This window comes from Scophthalmus maximus, chromosome 5, assembly GCF_022379125.1.
Source record: "Scophthalmus maximus strain ysfricsl-2021 chromosome 5, ASM2237912v1, whole genome shotgun sequence".
Taxonomy (NCBI): Eukaryota; Metazoa; Chordata; class Actinopteri; order Pleuronectiformes; family Scophthalmidae; genus Scophthalmus; species Scophthalmus maximus.
The window spans coordinates 13,388,020-13,406,370 of NC_061519.1; the positions used below are offsets into that span (position 1 = coordinate 13,388,020).

Here is an 18,351-nt window from a genome sequence, read left to right on the forward strand (position 1 = left end):
ACACAGCACAAATTAGTGTAGAAAAGGGGCTATGTAATATTTCAATTAATGTAATAATTGATCGTGCACGCACTTACTAATTTGGGAGGACGCCATCCCAAACTACAAAAATTGTCATAAAGCCTAAAGTCAGAAGTTAAAATTAAAACTATATAAACAATCGCTAAAATAGTACAACTCAGAACCTGACCCAAGGCTACAGCTTTCTGGGAAAACTCATCATCAGACAACAGTAGGACTAATCCTCTTCTTGGTGTACTGCAAACATCAGCAGTTGTTACACTGACAAAGCAGTGGTATCAATCCTCTCATCTAACTCTCGGCCACAGATCCAACAAACAAATTCTCCAAACCAAAAATAATTTGAATGACATTTACATGGAATTTTTGTTTTACTTTGTAATATCAAATATATAATGTTGAAACATCTTCCAACACTAAAGACACAGCAGCTGATTTAAAAGAACTAAACCATGTGAGGGAGTTTGACTATAGCACTTTTGCTCTATAAATGAAATGTATTATTATTATTATTATAGAACAGTTGCAAAGCTGGAAACTGTGTGTGTGTGTGTGTGTGTTTTGAGATTGTGAGGATTAAATCAAATATAGATTTTAAAAACACACACCAGCGCAAGGGGGGCACTCTGGGGACGTGTGGGGGGGCAACAGGCTATCTGGCACACAAGTTAACCAGAGCTGGCAGTGCGTATGCCAGCTGTGTTCACTGAGTAAAACATACGACTGTACGATGTACTTGTAATAATTACAGTAATAATCCTATGATTACAACATGTAACATCAGGATGTTGGCTCTGGGTTGTGCTGCTGACAGAGCAAGAGAGCATCACCTTGACATCGCCTGCCTTAACAGCACTGTAGACTCGGTTATGTTCCATCAACTGCAATAATTTCCATGAAGTTATTTAGTATTTATGTATTTATCCAGGGGGGTCAGAATGACAGATAATACGAGTTATCTGCACCCATGGCCCTGACGACTTCCTCTATAGCATTCAAAGTAATAAATGCCTTTCTATATCAGTTATCGGTTACTGGTATAGAAAGGCATTTGAGCTGTGCCGTCCTTATCCGACTGCCCACACACTCAGGAGGACCAACAATAACTTTTGACACAGAAGCCTGTGCTCGCCTCTTCAGGGTAAAGTCACAATATTTTACTTCTGGTGTTCAACTAAATCAGGTGCAGAGCTATGTTAAGACCGATATTTTTTTATTTTTTTTTTAAACTCTTACTGGCAGTAAGACAAGACTGCTCCACAAATCCACTGGCCGAGTCCTCCTGAAGAGATGATGCTGTGATCTACAGTCGTGTCCAAAGCACCTAGAGGTCAAACTGTCTTTCAACTGAGTTTTCATGGACTTCACGTGGCAGAGGAGTCGGCCCAGTGTTGTTTCACCGGAGCGAGCGGTGCATCTTGACTCAACATGATGGAATACCACCATCAATGGTGGACAATGCTGAAAGGTCATTGTTATCTCCTCCTCCAGCACTACACAATCACCAAGCTGCAGCCCGCTGGTGCCGACCTTTCCCTCATTAAGCTGAACCTTTGTACAGAAAGGGTGGGAGGGGGTTTCCTGGTTACCATTTTTTATGGCATGTAAACATTTGCTTTTTTGACCGAAGCAGGTTTGCTTATACTGACACCTGCACCTCCGTAGTTTCTGCCCAGTGTCATGTGTGACTTTGTTGAGCCACCATGTCCAAACCAGTTATCATGTTTTCACTGTAGACACTTTTCTGGACAAGTAGCGAAATAAGAGCAAGGGTGGGCGAACCTGCTGGAGCCACATTTCTGTCTGATTGCCTGAAACAACTTTACAAAAGTCTAACCCCCCAAAAAATAACATTAAATAAAAAAAACAAAGGTATATAAATAATGTATACAGAGCAGTAGCATTCGAATTGGGAGATGAACGCCACACACAACAGCCTGCCACTGTTTGTCGGTAACAACATCTTCCTACCAGCACCTCCGAAGTTTAACATATATGTAATTTGTTCAATGCACCCAAAATGTTGAACTATCCCTTTATAAGGTTTGTGCAACCATTCAAAAACACTGAGTGGTGTCAGTCAAACTTCACCCTATACACCAGTTTCATCTATCTTCAATGTGTGAGTGCATTGCACTGTCTATTTTCGCTCGGTGAACTTAACCTCTCGGCGTCACCGCTCACAGTGGAGGCCTCTCATGATGATGATAGTCTAATCTATTTGGGGTTTGTCGTATTGTCACTGAGGATGTGCATGAGTCAGCTATCAGTGTGTGTGGCACAATGGGGCTGCGGCAGCCTACTCGCACATCCTGTTGAATGATAAGACTCCCCCCGACCCCCAGTCTGGCACCAGGGTCGTCCCACTGCCCACGGATAAACAAGTGAACCCAAAGTGATGGTGTGTCACCCATACTTGGGAACAGATAGTGACACGCAGAAATAGATGGAAGACTGTGACGGGGAACGAATAGAAGTCAAGTGTGTTTTTTCAGTGTCAGCAACAACATTTGACCATTCAACGTCATATATATATATATATATATATATATATATATATATATACTCAACCCCAGAAGTCAGACAGACTGCAGAATAGACGCTTCCTGCTTTTACTGAGGAAACTGCTCCTTCAGTCAAATCTGATTTGAATATGTGACTATGTTCTGTTGCTATGCTGAACACAACACAAAACATCAGATCAAGGAGGAAATGTCACATGCTCTTTGTGTCGTGATGCGTGATCACTTGATGAAACAGCTGCTGAAGTCATATGAATTACAAACAAAAGGACATTTACACAGATGTTTTACGACAGCTGGGCCGGCTTGTCCTGCCTGGGTTGTAGACCAACTGAGATTACATACAGGTCAATATTCACTTTAGCAAAGGTTTTTTTTTTTTTTTTTTTTACAATTGTGCTACAAAACTGTGCCGATGAAACAACTCGTGAGAATGGACCATCCCAGCGCACTTCATTTTAAACTGCGAAATGTTCAAAAGCGTTACTTGGCAGCAGCAGTGTGTAGGGCAGCAGCTGATCTCAAATGAAAGCCCCATCTCCACACCAATTCACAGAAGAGAAGCTGCTTGTTTGTTTGCCGTGAGCTGGACATCCTGCGTTCAAATGAAGCGTAATATGAAGGTGTGGATCATCTGTCTGTGCCTCATTGGAAAATTCCCTCAGAGCCAACCACATTTGGACTCAAATGCATTAAATCCCCAGCCGTGTATTGCACATTTTGGATGTACAACACATTGTCTTCTTTGAGTGCCCAACATGTAGGGACAAAAAACAGCCCTAGTTACTCATCAGTTACGTGGCGAGGAATCTGTCTGAGTTTAAACAAACACACCGTCTGCAGAAAGGGAGAGAGTGCAGCAGGTAGACGCTGGGTGTGACCTGTGTGAGCATGCCTCCAGGTTTGAACCAGGACTTGCTGTGTGTGCACAGAGAAGTATCAAAAGAGCGGAGCCGCGGTGAATAAAATTGTTTGCTGTGTGTAATGAGGCAGCCCCAGTCAAAGTCAATATTCTCTATCCTCTGTCCGTGGTTCCATTAAGGAGGTCCAGTGTCTGCAGAGGTGGCCCTTTGGGAGCAGGAGACCGGCTAAAACCAGCTAAACTGAAAGGAAAAAAAAGAAGGAAAGAAATCACTTCTCCGTGTAGCTAGTGCCACTGCTGCCTGTACAGTTTTTCCATTTCAACCCTGTATTTCAGGAAATCAAAAGGAGGCAGGCAAACATTCCTCGCAAACGTGGACAAAGGATGACTAGAGCGACTTCGCCCCCCCACCTCTGAACACTTCCTACACAGAGAGAGCAGATGAAATGCTCTGTGGCTGCACACAGGCTCCCAGAAGCATCTTCACATTGGCAGCTCCTGTTGACCAATCACTGGCCCCGCCCCTTTGTCAGACAGTGTGCAGCCTGAACACTCCCCCCTCCTCCTCCTCCTCCTCTTCCTCCTCCTCCTCTTCCTCCTCCTCCTCCTCCTCTTCCTCCTCCTCCTCTACACATTAAACCCTAAAAACGCTGCACACGGTTCACTCCCACCTTCACAGCCTCCATCAGCGGTCCTGCTCCACTTTCCTCTGTGTGTGATTCATCTTTGCAAACTGTGAGTTCACTCCTTCCACTCGACATGCTCGCACTTTATGATCGCCTTTATGATCCTGCAGGATTTCTTAGGTCGAGGGCTGCACAGCTCCTTATGTTTACTGCATCGCTTACACACACACACACACACACACACACACACACACATATATGTATAATGTAATTTTGAATGTATATGTATTTGTACTTGGCAACAAGTTTGAATTGATTTTAAATCCAGACTCGGATCATTTCGCTCTCGTTCGGTCTCTGGACTTTTCCACAGCCAATAAAAGGACGACAAACAGAAGCGCACAGCAGGAGTCAGGGCGTCTGGGTTGATTATAGAAACGATCTGCATGGATCACTTCGTATGAGGGCGGAATCCTCTGTTATACACTGAGAATAAAATGGAGCGAGGGGGAAAGAACTACGAGTGAATAGTAGGAAGTAGTAGTTTGGTGGTTATGTAATACAAAAAAAGAAAAAAGAAAAGGAAAAAGAGGGGCTAGTCCAAAGAGCCAATGAGATGTTGAATAGTGAAAATGAGTTCATGTGAAAGCAGCAGGAATAAATCCTGTTTTCGTATGAATATAATTCTATTTTATTTTATTATTCACAGATGATCTTCTCAAATTATTTAAATATAGAGACGCAGGGGATCAGGTCTGCACAGCAGATTACAGGAGGTCTGGTCTTCAGAGATGCTCTCCCCAGAAGACATCTCTGCACTGATCCTGTGACCTGCAGTATTTGGTTCAGTGTAATGTCCCATCAGTGTTATTAATGGTGCATCGGGCCCCAGACACTTAATTGTCCACTGAAGGCTTGTCCATGATGCAGCAATTTATCCATCCGCCTGTTACAGGAAGTGTCTGCTGGTTGTTTTCTGTCTGCGCTGAAACCCGAGCTGAACAAACTCCACAGTCCTGATTCTCCTTCAGGTGGTGATGATGTGCGATTGTTTGTTTTGTCTCCGGTGGGTCAAGGTGGGAGCTATGATGTTATACTTTGACATCTGCAAATAACACACCCTGCACAATGAGCAGGTGTAGGATGCAGTTAGAGTGTGTGGATTATGGCGTAAAGTATATGCTGTACGAGCTCTGGCGTGCGACAGCCGTGAGGAAGTGGACATTGTAAGGTTGGTGAGACCACAGTCGACGTCAGCAATCGTTGCGGCAATAATCCTGCTGCTGCGCTGACTTGTAATCTGGCTCTTGTGTAATAAGGGCGAACTGTAATCTGTATAATCTGGCAACCTCGGTGGAACAAACACTAACCCTCAGCAAAATCTAAAGGTTTTTTTGTTCTTATATATTTTTTTTCCAAGCAAACTTTTTTTTTCTGTGATTCCAAAAAGTCCAGTTAATGTAGAAACGTAACAAATCTCCCCATATGATCGTCAGTGGGAAATGGGCCCAGTGAGTCGCATGCGTGTGAACGATCTACAGATGTGACAGCAGCAGTGGATGAGTAATTGCAAGTTTAAGAACTAGTTGGTCTGGTTTAGAATACACACTGAATATCTAAATATGGTAAGCGTTCCTCCTGGCGAGATGGCTTTGTGTTAGCTGTTCAAAAAGCTAATTTACTTGAAATGATCTGCTTTATGTGTTCTCACTGTGAGCTTGGATTGACCAGATTCCCATTTACAAGGCAAAAGCATTCAAAACACTGCCCGTCTTTTCCCGCCCACCTCTCCTCTGACGTCCTCTCGCCTGTATGCATCTGTGAGATGTCTTGCCCTCCCTCCCGCTCATTGTCTGCCATCTCCTCCTCCAGAGCCACCATGGTTTCCCATAAAGAGTTTGTGGGCGCAGGGAAGACGCCGGGGCTGCAGGTGTGGCGTATCGAGAACCTGGACCTGAAGCCCGTTCCCAAGGCCTTGCATGGCAGCTTTTACACCGGGGATGCCTACCTGCTGCTCTTCACCACCTCCGCACCTTCGTACAACATACACATGTGGCTGGGTGAGACACGGACACACACACACACACACACACACTCACACACTCACACACACTCACACACACAAACACGACGTGTCCTGTCGTAATATTTTTTATGTGAACTCCCCGAAGCAAGTTCCTATTTTTTAAATGGTAATAAAATATTGGCTGCTCGAGTGGGTGAAAGTACACTAATATAACTGAAACAGCTCCTTGCTCCAAAGCCAATGCAAATACTGATCATGCACATGCGTGGTTCAAGGTTAAACACCCACCGCACACTGAGAATTAGAGCCACACAAACACATTTATGCGGCCTCAGCTATGAGACTAGAGAGTAAAAGACACTTCCTGTGGCTTTGAAGAGAAGGTAGATCAGATTAAGTTGAGTTGCTGACATCTCCTTCTCTAAATATTCTCACCTCCTTGTGAAATTCCTCTTTTCACAATTCCCTCAGTTCAGGCCTGAACCCAGCGCACAGTGACACACTACTTTCAATTGAAGGCAAAATATTTTTTTCATGAATTTCCAGTTACATAACAAAAACAGTGGGCCAAAACAAAACTGTAGCATGACTCACATATGGAATACCCCTGTAGGCCACAAGGAACTTGCCCTGCTCCCCTCCCTGTTTGTACTGCTCCCTGCCAGTTCTCCTGCGCCAGCAGGCCCACACACACACTCACACACACACACACACACACACACACACACACACACACACACACACACACACACACACTTGCAGGTCTCTCAGTTCGGCTGCAACTGCAATCATCTGAAAGTTGTTAAGACTAATAATAGCATTAAACATAATTAATCCCGGTGTCTGGGTTGGACGTTAGTCTTGTAACTATAATGGAATAGTTTTATCCGTGTTGTGTGTGCCATCTGACAGTAATGGCAGGATACAACGCAGCTCTGCTGCAGATGTGGTGGACGTGATTCAAAGACTCCAGTCCTCTTGACACAGAGGTCCCATCAGGTCACGGTCGAAAACTAAAGTGCTGCAGTTTGCTCTGCTGATGTAAAGTAACTTAGTGTGTTTGTGAGATACTTGATCCTTGAGCATCCATGGGAAGCAATTAAAGGATTTAGCAGGAGAGAACTAGTCGAGTACCAATGGCTTTGTTTGTGCAGGGGACGAGTGTTCGCAGGATGAGAGTGGAGCAGTGGCCATCTTTGCCACACAGCTGGATGACTTCCTGGGTGGTGGACCGGTGCAGTACAGGGAGGTGCAGAACTTCGAATCCAACACCCTAGTGGGGTACTTCAGATCAGGCATCAAGTATCAGGTGAGATTCATCGTATGGCAGAGGCAGCTTGGGACTAGCGATGTCACTATCTCCATGTGAACACTCTTGTACAGAGGTTCCTCTGACGTTTCACACAGCACAACAAGCAGGGTTAACCTCTTACTTTATGGAACTATCAGATGAATCAGCACAACATTTTGTTGCCCAGAGGATGTTGGTTCTCTGAAGTACAGTCTAATGTCTTTTTTTCATTAAAAAGTATTCAAATGAAAATGATTCAGAAGAGAAAATGAATTTGTGTTTACAAGCGAAAAAGGTTGACAGCCACTGCGTTACATTAGTGACTGCATGGATAAGGTAGAACCATATACTGTACATAATGACAAAATATAAAGTTAGTGATGATAAAGTTACATTTCTTATGAGTTATGATGACAACAACGTACACATGGAACAGGGACCTGTATCAGAACTCTCTTTGACCTAAATATAGCCAACATAATCGCCAGGGTTTAATTATTGTCAGCATCCCGTGAACTTTGTCATTGCCGTCAAGCCTTTCAGTCTGAAGTTCAGAGGAGACACCACATTCCCCTTCACATCCCAGGGTGTGCCTGCCTGACTCACTTAGAGCATAGACGAGTCACCCGGCCGCGCAAAAGAAGGCATTTGGAAAGACACAAGCTGAGCCACTTTTACCAGCCATCTGTTTCTCATTTCTACGAAGATCATCCAAACCCCCCTCCTGGCTTCAGCCGAATGTAATTAGCCCCAAAACTTGTTTACCACTTTTGTAAAAGGCCTAGAAACGCTGCTGTGCACATGTGCAGAAAGTTCAGAGTCCAGTCGACACACGCTCACACAATGATCTTCAGAAAAAAGAGCGAGACACAGAACTAAACCTCATTATCTCCTCATAGTTTTGGTAACTGTAATGAAAGAGACTTTTTCCATTAGAATAAACAGTGCCTGCATTGTTGCCATGGAAAGTTTTACTGGCCCTCTCACAAAGGCACAAACATGCACGGCATGAATGTGGTTTCCATTTTGAGGTCTAAGTAGCCACTCCTCCAGATGCTTACAAGACTCTGGGTAAATGCTAAGGCCTCGTTTTAAGAGAGAGGATGTCTCCCTTGGTTTTTGTTCCCATGAACTTGGATGTATTGATATTTTCTTCGTTTTTTCTACATATGGAACACTCATCAAACATCATCTATCAAACGTGTGTCCAGCAGAGAGTTTGTCCGTCGATAATCTGCAGTAATTGATTTGCGTGTCTTGTAAATACCTGTTTTGTTCAATGTCTTCACCAAGGATGGCACATTACGAGACAATCCAGCCTCCAAGGTACATGATCCTCCTTCTGCCCAGAAGCAGGCATCATGCTCATTTCATTATTTCCGTTTTGATAAGGTTTATTGGTTGTGTAGCTGTGATTTATAGTGCGCTAATCTCACCATTTGTGCAGTAGGATTTACAGCCTATTGTGTTTTGTTTCAGTGTTGTGTAAATCTCAGTTCCCCCTCATCCTACAGCCAATGTTGACGTCTGTGTCCCATAAAGTCTGTCTCCATATATCCTGCTTCAAACCTCTCAGTACTGTTTTTGTCACTGTATATTTGTTCTCAACTAAAACTGTAACGTTAGAGACATTTTCTCCCCTTACCTGTGCTTAATGTACACATTTTTTGAATGAACCTGGGATTTCAGGTAAGCATACATCACCTGAATTACTGCCATTTTGTTTCATCACAGAAAGGGGGCGTGGCCTCAGGTTTCCAGCATGTGGTGACCAATGACATGAACGTGAAGCGCCTGCTGCACATCAAGGGTCGGAGGGCCATCAGAGCGACAGAGGTGGACATGAGCTGGTCCAACTTCAACAAGGGCGACTGCTTTATTATTGACCTGGGAAAGGTGAGATCTGTTTTTTAATGTGTGTGTGTGTGTGTGTGTGTGTGTGTGTGTGTGTGTGTGTGTGTGTGTGTATGTGAGTGAGATAGAGAGTGTTTCTTTTCAGCCGGGTGATTATTCCATATCCTGTATGTTGCTAATACTTACATATAACATAGGTTATGTACTGTGCCATCGTACCGCATATCTTCACTGTTATAAATTGGTTCTTTGTGAATGAATGACTTGATTCTTTCAGTTACAAACCTTAAGATTTTCATCATACCAAAACCCAAATTTAGACACTATTTATGATCAGGCTTGTTTAAGCGCTGTCGCCTCACAGCGAGAAGGTTCTGGGTTCGAATCCTAGTTTGGTCGGAGCCTTTCTGTGTGGAATTTGCATGCCCCCACTTCACCTAAAAGTGGGTTTTCTCCGGGCACTGCGACTTTCTCCCACACGCAGCTTCGGTCAATTGGAGACTTTAAGAATTGTTGCTTTGATCGATAGCGGCAGTGTCTGCAACTTCTGTGCTGAAGTCAAGTTGTTGAATTTGGAGCAGCATTTAATCCGGCATTACTGCTTGTAATTTATTTCACTCTTATCAGATTGCAGTTGCTCATGATGTAAAGAAATTAAGTAATGAGTCCCTTCTTTATTAAAACCAACAAAATATGTTTGGTTGCGTTCACCAGGTGCTGTTATGTTTCTGACAAAAGAGCCGTTCTCGAGTGTTTGCTGCCCACTCCCCCCCCCTCCCTCGCTGGTACCACTAGTAACCACAGTGCTCACCAGATCATCCAGGACCTAAAATCTTATGGATTGTAATTTTTTTTACACCTTTTTTCTCCTCTGTAGGACGTCTATCAGTGGTGTGGCAGTCAGTGTAACCGCTTCGAGAGGCTGAAGGCGTACCAGGTGGCCATCGACATCAGAGATAATGAGAGGAAAGGCAGAGCCAAACTGCACATGGTGGAGGAGGGGGAAGAGCCGGCAGCAGTTATCGAGGTGATGCACAAGCACAGACATTACTCATTTTCCCTCTGTCCCCTGATGAATCTCATCCACGCACCGAAGTCCCCCCCCCCCCCCCAAAAAAAAGGTGATCTCTGTGTCGAGCAGAAGCGATAAGTGCCGTTGATGCATTTCACGGCCAGTGAGTTAGTCAGCGTGGGAACGACGGGACACAATGCTGTTCTCTGTAATCCGCTGTGCATTTGCCAATTCTGCACCATTGTAAACACTTCCTTTATAACCCACAGGGAGGTAAACACCAGAGGCCAAATGAGAGAGAGCGAGAAGAGGGGAGGATAGTTTACAGAGTGATTCACATTCATCAGATCTGAGAAAAGATATAGTTCATAATTTACAGAACCAACCACCAACAAGTCTGCAGGCCGCTTTAATACACAATTATAACTTGTGCTATTATGACAAAAATAGGAACATAATCAATTATGTAATTCCTCTGGTTGTCCTACAGGCTCTGGGTCCCAAATCCACCATTTCCCCTGGCACTGATGATGAGAAGGTGGACACCTCCAACAGGAAGAAGGGTGCCCTCTACATGGCGAGTAACACAATTGCTGAATTAAAAAGGAATTTACAATTCATATCCACGAACGTTCTGCTTTCCTGCGGTACTGCTTTGGATTTAAAAGTCGAAACATAAATAATACAGCCTGGATGTGTAATTTTTTAGACATCTGGGTAAAAAGGCACTTTTCTCACTTTCACCACTACTTCTGAAAATGCATTTCTTGTATAAATAAATAAAAAGTAAGTCTTCTATAACTGCTGTCTCTCTGCTTTGTAGATCTCTGATGCATCTGGTGCAATGAAGGTCTCGGCCGTGGCTCCGTCCAGTCCCTTTAAGCAGGCCATGTTGTCTGCTGAGGAGTGCTACATCCTGGACAACGGCGTGGACAGGAACATCTTTGTGTGGAAAGGTGCCAGCAGCCGCACACTAGCTTCCAGTGTTATTCTCACTGTCCTCGCAGGATCTTTTTTCCCCCCAGACAAATTAGAGAGACGTTAGTTGGAAAGCATGTGTTTACAATTAGTTGTGCCTCCGAGCTAAACACGAAACAACATGAAAAGCAGCTGCTATTCCCTGATTCATCAAATATTTTCTAACTCTGGCTATGATACCATTGCATCCATTTATACTGCTACACAAGCTAGAATGAGCAAATCTAGTCTAGTTTGTCAGTCTTACGTTATGCTCAGTGAAACATCTGTAGCCCATTTCATTATACATACCTGCCCTGACAAATGCCGTCGTGCTTTAGCATTATGTCAGAGAATTTTGGGGTTCTCATCATGTTTTGGGTTTTTTTGGGCTTCAACCAGGTCCCAAGGCCAATATGTCGGAGCGCAAGGCAGCCATGTCGGCTGGTCAGCAGTTCATCAAAGACAAGGGATACTCCAATAAGACACAGGTAAAGCTGCCATGGACAAAGAAAAAAAAAATCACAAATAATTACACGTAAAAGCAACAACTTGCACAATGCGTTCATCAAGCGGAAATCCCTCTTTCCCCCTCGCAGATCCAGGTGCTCCCTGCAGGAGCCGAGACAACTCTGTTCAAGCAGTTCTTCATCGACTGGAAGGACAAGGATGAGACGACGGGCCCCAGCAAGGCCTACACCATCGGCCGCATCGCAAAGGTGGAACAGGTGCCATTCGACGCCTCCACCCTGCACTCAGACAAAGCCATGGCCGCTCAGCATGGCATGGTGGATGATGGCAAGGGCAAGGTCCAGGTAGGATTATGTTGTTTTTTTTAAAAGAAGTAAAAACATGACACGGGTAAAAGTTTGGGATTGGTGACATGGGAGAAATGGTTGTGGTCTGTCTCTCAGATCTGGCGAGTTGAGAACGGTGCAATGGCGCCTGTGGATCCCTCTGCCTACGGTCATTTCTATGGCGGCGACTGTTACCTCATCCTGTACAGCTACAGACTGGGAGGCCGGGAGCAGCACATCATATACACCTGGTAGGAAAAAAAGACATCTGTTCAAATGTCTGTGTACGGTATAATCCTCCATTACTGTATTAATAACAAGCTATAGCAAAGTGTGTGTTCACACATTACCAGTCCAACCACATAGAGTACACACCAGTCAATGAGCTGATTGTTGGAAACTCATCCAGACTGTGTGTGTCGCCATTTCAGGCAGGGGCTGAGGTGCTCTCAGGATGAACTGGCAGCCTCAGCGTTCCTCACAGTGAAGCTGGACGACTCAATGGGAGGATCCCCTGTTCAGGTAGGAGCTCGGAGCCGAGGCACTGTTCACCTTTTCATCATGTGCAAAAACAAAAGTCTATACAATCCCATAGTAATCATTGACAAGATGAACATCAGACTTGGCTGTGACTCGAGTATTAAAGGAATAATGAAATAAGGTCCAGTTAGTGTTTGAAGTGATAGTTGTTTTTTTGGTAATTATTATAGTTTAAGCTGACACAAACAGACAAAGGCACACTGTGTTCTTTGAATATGAGAAGAGCATTGAGGAAGTTAAGTAAGAAGTTGCAGTTTGAGTTGCAAAATTAACTGACCTCAACCTGTCATTGTGACATCCAATGTTGACCTTTTTTATCACTTAGCTCATGAGGGTGTGAACATAACTGGGACAAGAAGAGTGGCATTTCTACTCTCGATTTCAGCACTAAGGAAAAAATAAAGTCAAATCTCTTAACCCTATTTCTTTACAGAAAATGAAGTACAACTGACACAAACTAAAAATCTCATCAGTAACTTCATTCTCGGGCTATGAAAAGCAAACAGCCCTGGACAACCAGCAGAGGGCAGTGTTACTGTAATTATTTTTCTTATGAGTCCACTCTACTCAAACTGCAGCACTTCCACACACACCACAAAGTAAGGTCAACCTCATTGGGGCCACGATAGAGATAGCCAACAAATGGGGCTACAGTTTATCGCCAAGTGAAATGTGAAGAAGTCCAAAGTTGATAATTTGCTTAAGAAGGAGTTGATCCACTTTCTTAATGATCTTGGCATCAACACAGGAAAAACCTGAGTCTCAGTCAATAATAAGTAACCCTCATTAATAATGAAGTCATCAAATGGTTTTATACTTGTATTATTTTCACAATTTTTCCTTGAAGAACCAAACCAATGGTTTTATTTGCTTTTTGGCCATTTACAGCATTGTAACTTCATCACTCAATAGATAATTATTTTCAACGCATTTGATCGCAGGCGTGGTGAATTTCTCTTAGGAACTATAATGAGAGTCTTAATATTTGATTGAGTCACTGTGAATGTTGAAGTGTGCATTGATTTGGGTCCAACTTCGGGTTTTTGCTGCAAGTTTCCAAATATGTCTTTACTAATACTGCATTCGCTGGTAAAAAATAACATTACACTGACTGAAATGCAGATGTGAACGTGCAAATTGATTTTCAGATCTTATAGAAATGAATGGAAATCACATGGTGCAGTAGGAATGTTCTAAATTGTATAGAGTGCATTTAATTAATGTAAGGTATAAATCATCTGTGGTTAACCCGACTTCTGACTGCGAAACACACATTAGATTCTATTTGGCATCCTGACAAACTGAAAACTGGAGATATAATCCAAACACTGCCTCATTAGCTACGCTACTTATATTCACATATTTGAGTAAAAATGTTCGACTCTTGTTATCTGTGTGCCAAACAAGAAGAGCCACCACCCTTCATGTTGAAGGTTTTTTTTTATGGCTTCACCCACAGGTGAGAGTGACTCAGGGTCAGGAGCCTCCCCACCTGATGAGCCTGTTCGCGGGCAAACCCATGATCATCCACAGCGGAGGGACGTCAAGCAAGGGTGGACAGTCGCAGACCAGCAGCACTCGTCTCTTCCACATCCGGCAGAGCTCGTCCCGCGCAACCCGGGCTGTAGAGGTGAGCCGCGCGCACACGTCCCCGGGGTAGAGGACCTGGTGCAGAGATGAATTCTTCCCACCTCTCACCCGCCTGCATTGTTGTTTGGTCAGGTCGAGGCATCTGCCTCCAGTCTGAACACCAACGATGTGTTCGTGCTGAAATCCCCGAAAGCCGTGTTTGTGTGGCGGGGAATGGGAGCCAGTGATGAGGAGATGGCGGCTGCCAAACATGTCGTGGGCTTCCTGGGTGGCAGCGCCGCCCAAGTGTCAGAGCGCAAGGAGCCAGGTGGGTGTCATCTGAGGATCACTATGCTGGATGTAACACAACAAAAGAAAGGATCAAGTATTCGCTTAGTAAGGTTGATACAAAGGATGACTGTTCCTTTATTTATTTAAATTTTAATAAAGGTGAACTTTTCAGTCAGAACATGGACAACACTGGTCTGATTTTGACACTTACAGATCTGATGCATCAACGCTGTGCATTTGTTATATTTTGTTATTGGTATAATTTTGACGTCATTTAAAAAACAAATCAGTCCTGCTATGTTGTTTAAATTGTACTGATTATCACAATCTTGAAAGTTTAAAAGATTCTAATGAACAGTCATGTCTAATCTCTACATGATGCAGAGCTAGTTTTTCCAGACAAGTTTACAAATGATTAGCTTGACAAGACTTAACTGCTGCTTTTCTGCTCTGGTTTTGGACTCGAAAAGATGACGCATCTTGTTGCTGACTGGCGCAATGAGGACGTGATTTACTTCCTGTTCAAACAAACAAAGCCCAAATATGGGACAAAGCACTTACAACTAATGGCTGCTGTGTGTTTACCCCCATCCCCCTCCCAGATGATTTCTGGTCTGCGCTCGGTGGCAAGAAGGATTACCAGACGTCCAAGAGTCTGCAGAACGTGGTCAGACTCCCACGTCTGTTCGGCTGCTCCAACAAAACTGGAAGACTCGCTGTAGGTCCCAGAGTGAAATGATGAGGGTAAGAATCCAAGACACCCAAACACCTACACACAGTGAGTCTGATTTTTTCCTCTGTGCTGTCGCTCAGGTCGAAGAAGTCCCGGGAGACTTCAATCAGTCAGATCTGGCCACTGATGATGTCATGATCCTGGACACCTGGGACCAGGTAAGATGTGTTGTTTTTTTACCTTGATTACTATGACCTACTCATGAAGCTCTGCCGATGTTGTAGACTGTCTGAGGGACTGTGAGTGTGTCTCTCCTCCCTCTAGATCTTTCTCTGGGTTGGCAACGACGCTAATGCAGTGGAAAGGAACGGAGCTCCCAAAATAGGTTGGTTCGACTAAAACTCTAAAGGAAGAAACAAATGATCCACTCGGATTAAACTGTCATGCTACCGATTCTTAAAAACATCTGTAGTTTCACAATGTGCACACTGTTCTCACTCTTAATTCAAATGTGTTAGTAAAGGACTAATCCTAAATCAGGCTTTCATGACAGGTGGATGTCAACCTGTCATGAAAGCCTGATTTAGGAAATTTGACGTGTTACAGCAGCAAAGGGTATAGTAAAAAATAGGAACATCAGCAAAAAACTAATACACAAGTAAACATGCAATGAAACACAAAGAAATAGAAATAACATATACAATGTAAAACAAATATGTACAGCGACACCCTGACGATGTTAAAACACAGTGTGTCCACAAAGTGGCCTACTGTACACACAGTAGGCCACTTTTTTTTCCTTGTTCTCACTTTGTCTCCCGTCTGTCTTCACATATCCCTCCCTCCTTCTACCTACCTAATGCAGCAAAAGACTATGTAGACTCAGACCCGTCTGGTCGCAGAGGACTTCCCATCACCACCATCAAACAGGGAGCAGAACCTCCAACTTTCGCTGGCTGGTTCCAGGCTTGGGATCCCAAGATGTGGGAGACGGATCCGTTGGCCAGAGTTTTTGGCCGTGTCTGAGCGCCAAACTCCTGGCTCTTCCTCCCGGTCTGACTCCTTATCCATCCTGCACTTCCTAATGCCGCCTTGTTCATCTTACCTCTAGTCCCTAAGTGCCAAAAACCAATGTTGTCACCGTCATTGGGTTGAGTGGCTGCCTCTGCGCCTTGGTGTCGGAGCAGCGCACTAGACCTCCAGAACTGGAAATGCACGACATCGGTAGTTGAATGACGCATCAACCGTAACTGGTGGTTGAAAGTGGCCTGTTGCATCCCACCGCTTGTCGTTTTGTTACATGTTCAGCTAATACCCAATAGGAAATAGGAAAGGAGGCCATTTTAGACAGCTGGAGATCTTATCTGTTTCTCTCTGCTATCCTTCACTGCAGTTCACTTTTGTTCAGAGGACGACACCACGCTCTCCTCTCTGTCTTTCTCAACAGTCTGTTTGTTTGTCATAATGAGCTACAAGTTTTGATAGAACCGGTTTACACCATTATGGATCTCTGTCTACATGTGTTGTGTTTTATCATTGGTTCGGTAGTTCAGAAGTAGCATGCTGCATTTTTTTTTTTTAAATCATACTGTATTCTTTGCTTGAGAGTTTTCAAAAAGCGCACACTGGTATACACGCATGTTGGTTGTGTTGGCTCTTTATTAAATGACCCTGAAATGCTCATGTGGATGGCTTTTAAATAAAACTCCCCAGGATTTCAAGGCTATATTTTTCTTATTTGAACACTTTGAAGGCCACTGAGCTCTCACTGTGTAATATGAACCAAACCTACAGGAGCCAGTCCTCACTGAGGTTCTCTCCTCTGTCTCTCAGGAAGAGAGAATGGGGTCTTGTGGCAGCTCACAGCATCTGTCTCAGGTAGGAAGAACACATGAAAGCTTCCGATCACAGCTGTGCTGTCCTTCAAGATGTGGCAATGGGGGAAAAAATCCTGTTATCTAGATATTGTGCATTTTGCAATTTAAATCTATGCATGAGAATAACGAAATTTCTCCACGAGTTCTTAAATTTCCAAGTCATTAAAACAACGTTTAGTAATAATTCATTTCAAATGATTTATTTGTGCCTGCATGCAAAAAAAGGAGGAAAGATAAAGCAGATAAATAAGACATTCATGATCAATGCATGAAAATATACCATGAATTCAAATATAGAAACGAGGGGAAATAACTTTTAAAACAAGAAAATATAAGGTGTAAGAAAATTATCTCATATTTCCAAATCTTAGATTTTTGTCTCTCGGCAAACACAGAACAATTTGCAGTGTGCGCCACATATCGTAGAAGCGTGCCAGACGCAATGAGAAGCCTAAACTCTGAACAACATACTCTAACATTGTTTGGGGTAATTAAAATCACTTTAAAATCACTTTTAAATAACAGATTTATCTCCTGCAGACTGGGAGGGAACATCTGGAAATCAGCCACTCTGGCTTTAAGTTTGGAGTTTTGTGACTTTTAAATTGAAGTTAAAAAGAAAAAGACTGATTGACCTACAGATTATTTCAGGATTTTTGGAGAATGATATGATATGATAAGAAAAGAAAAAAACTACTCCAAGCAAATTATTGCTCCAGGTGCTCCATGCTCAACTCCACCTGTGGTCAGAAAAATAAGATCTGACCTGCTCAGATGGATGTTTTTTTCAGTGTTTGTTTAGTTGTGGCAACCTTTTTTTCAGATGACACATTAAATGCAGCACCCTTAACCTATTCCTAACGTGCATTAAGAATCGATGTTGAGGGACAGTGACACACACACACACACACACACCAAAGCATGAGGTGGGCCCTCCTATATATTCCTATAAATAGCCTCGGCACCAGGGAACAAGGGGCCACTCTGACGGGACTGCCGTGGCCCGGTGGGACGCGTTGCGACGCGGCGTCACTCCACAGATCTCCCCCGGTCTCTGGTAGCTGGCTGCTCGGGGGATAAAGCTGCGAGCCGTTCGGTCATGTGATTCCTGCTTCTTCTTCTTCTTCTTCTTCTTCTTCTTCTCCTTCCTCCTTCGAAGTTGAAAGGCAGGAGCGGAGCGGCGGAGGGGGCCCACTTCGCCTTCGTGCCGGACGTGGATGCAGCGCCCCCCCTCTCTCCCCCCCCCCCCCCCCCCTCCCCCTCTCTCCTCCCTCCCTCCCCCTCTCTCTCCCTCTCCCCCCCCCTCCCTCCTCTCTCCCCCCCCCTCCCTCTCTCCCTCCCTCCCTCCCTCCCCCTCTCTCCTCCCTCCCTCCTCCCTCTCTCTCCCCCCCCTCCCCCTCTCTCCTCCCTCCCTCCTCCCTCTCTCTCTCTCC

The 18,351-nt window shown here is 44.2% G+C and overlaps 1 protein-coding gene across 1 annotated transcript; it reads left to right on the forward strand.

Annotated features, from left to right (window-relative positions):
* The first annotated feature begins 3,982 nt into the window (after positions 1-3,982).
* scinlb (scinderin like b) lies at positions 3,983-16,762 on the forward strand. Its single transcript, XM_035635796.2, has 17 exons — positions 3,983-4,140; positions 5,904-6,091; positions 7,212-7,366; positions 9,083-9,244; positions 10,080-10,229; positions 10,705-10,791; positions 11,038-11,170; positions 11,574-11,662; positions 11,771-11,986; positions 12,086-12,219; positions 12,400-12,490; positions 13,968-14,138; positions 14,231-14,405; positions 14,971-15,086; positions 15,182-15,259; positions 15,366-15,426; positions 15,907-16,762. Exons 2-17 carry the CDS (start codon positions 5,911-5,913, stop codon positions 16,065-16,067), a joined length of 2,160 nt encoding a protein of 719 aa, XP_035491689.2. The 5' UTR covers positions 3,983-4,140; positions 5,904-5,910; the 3' UTR covers positions 16,068-16,762.
* Positions 16,763-18,351: the final 1,589 nt, after the last annotated feature.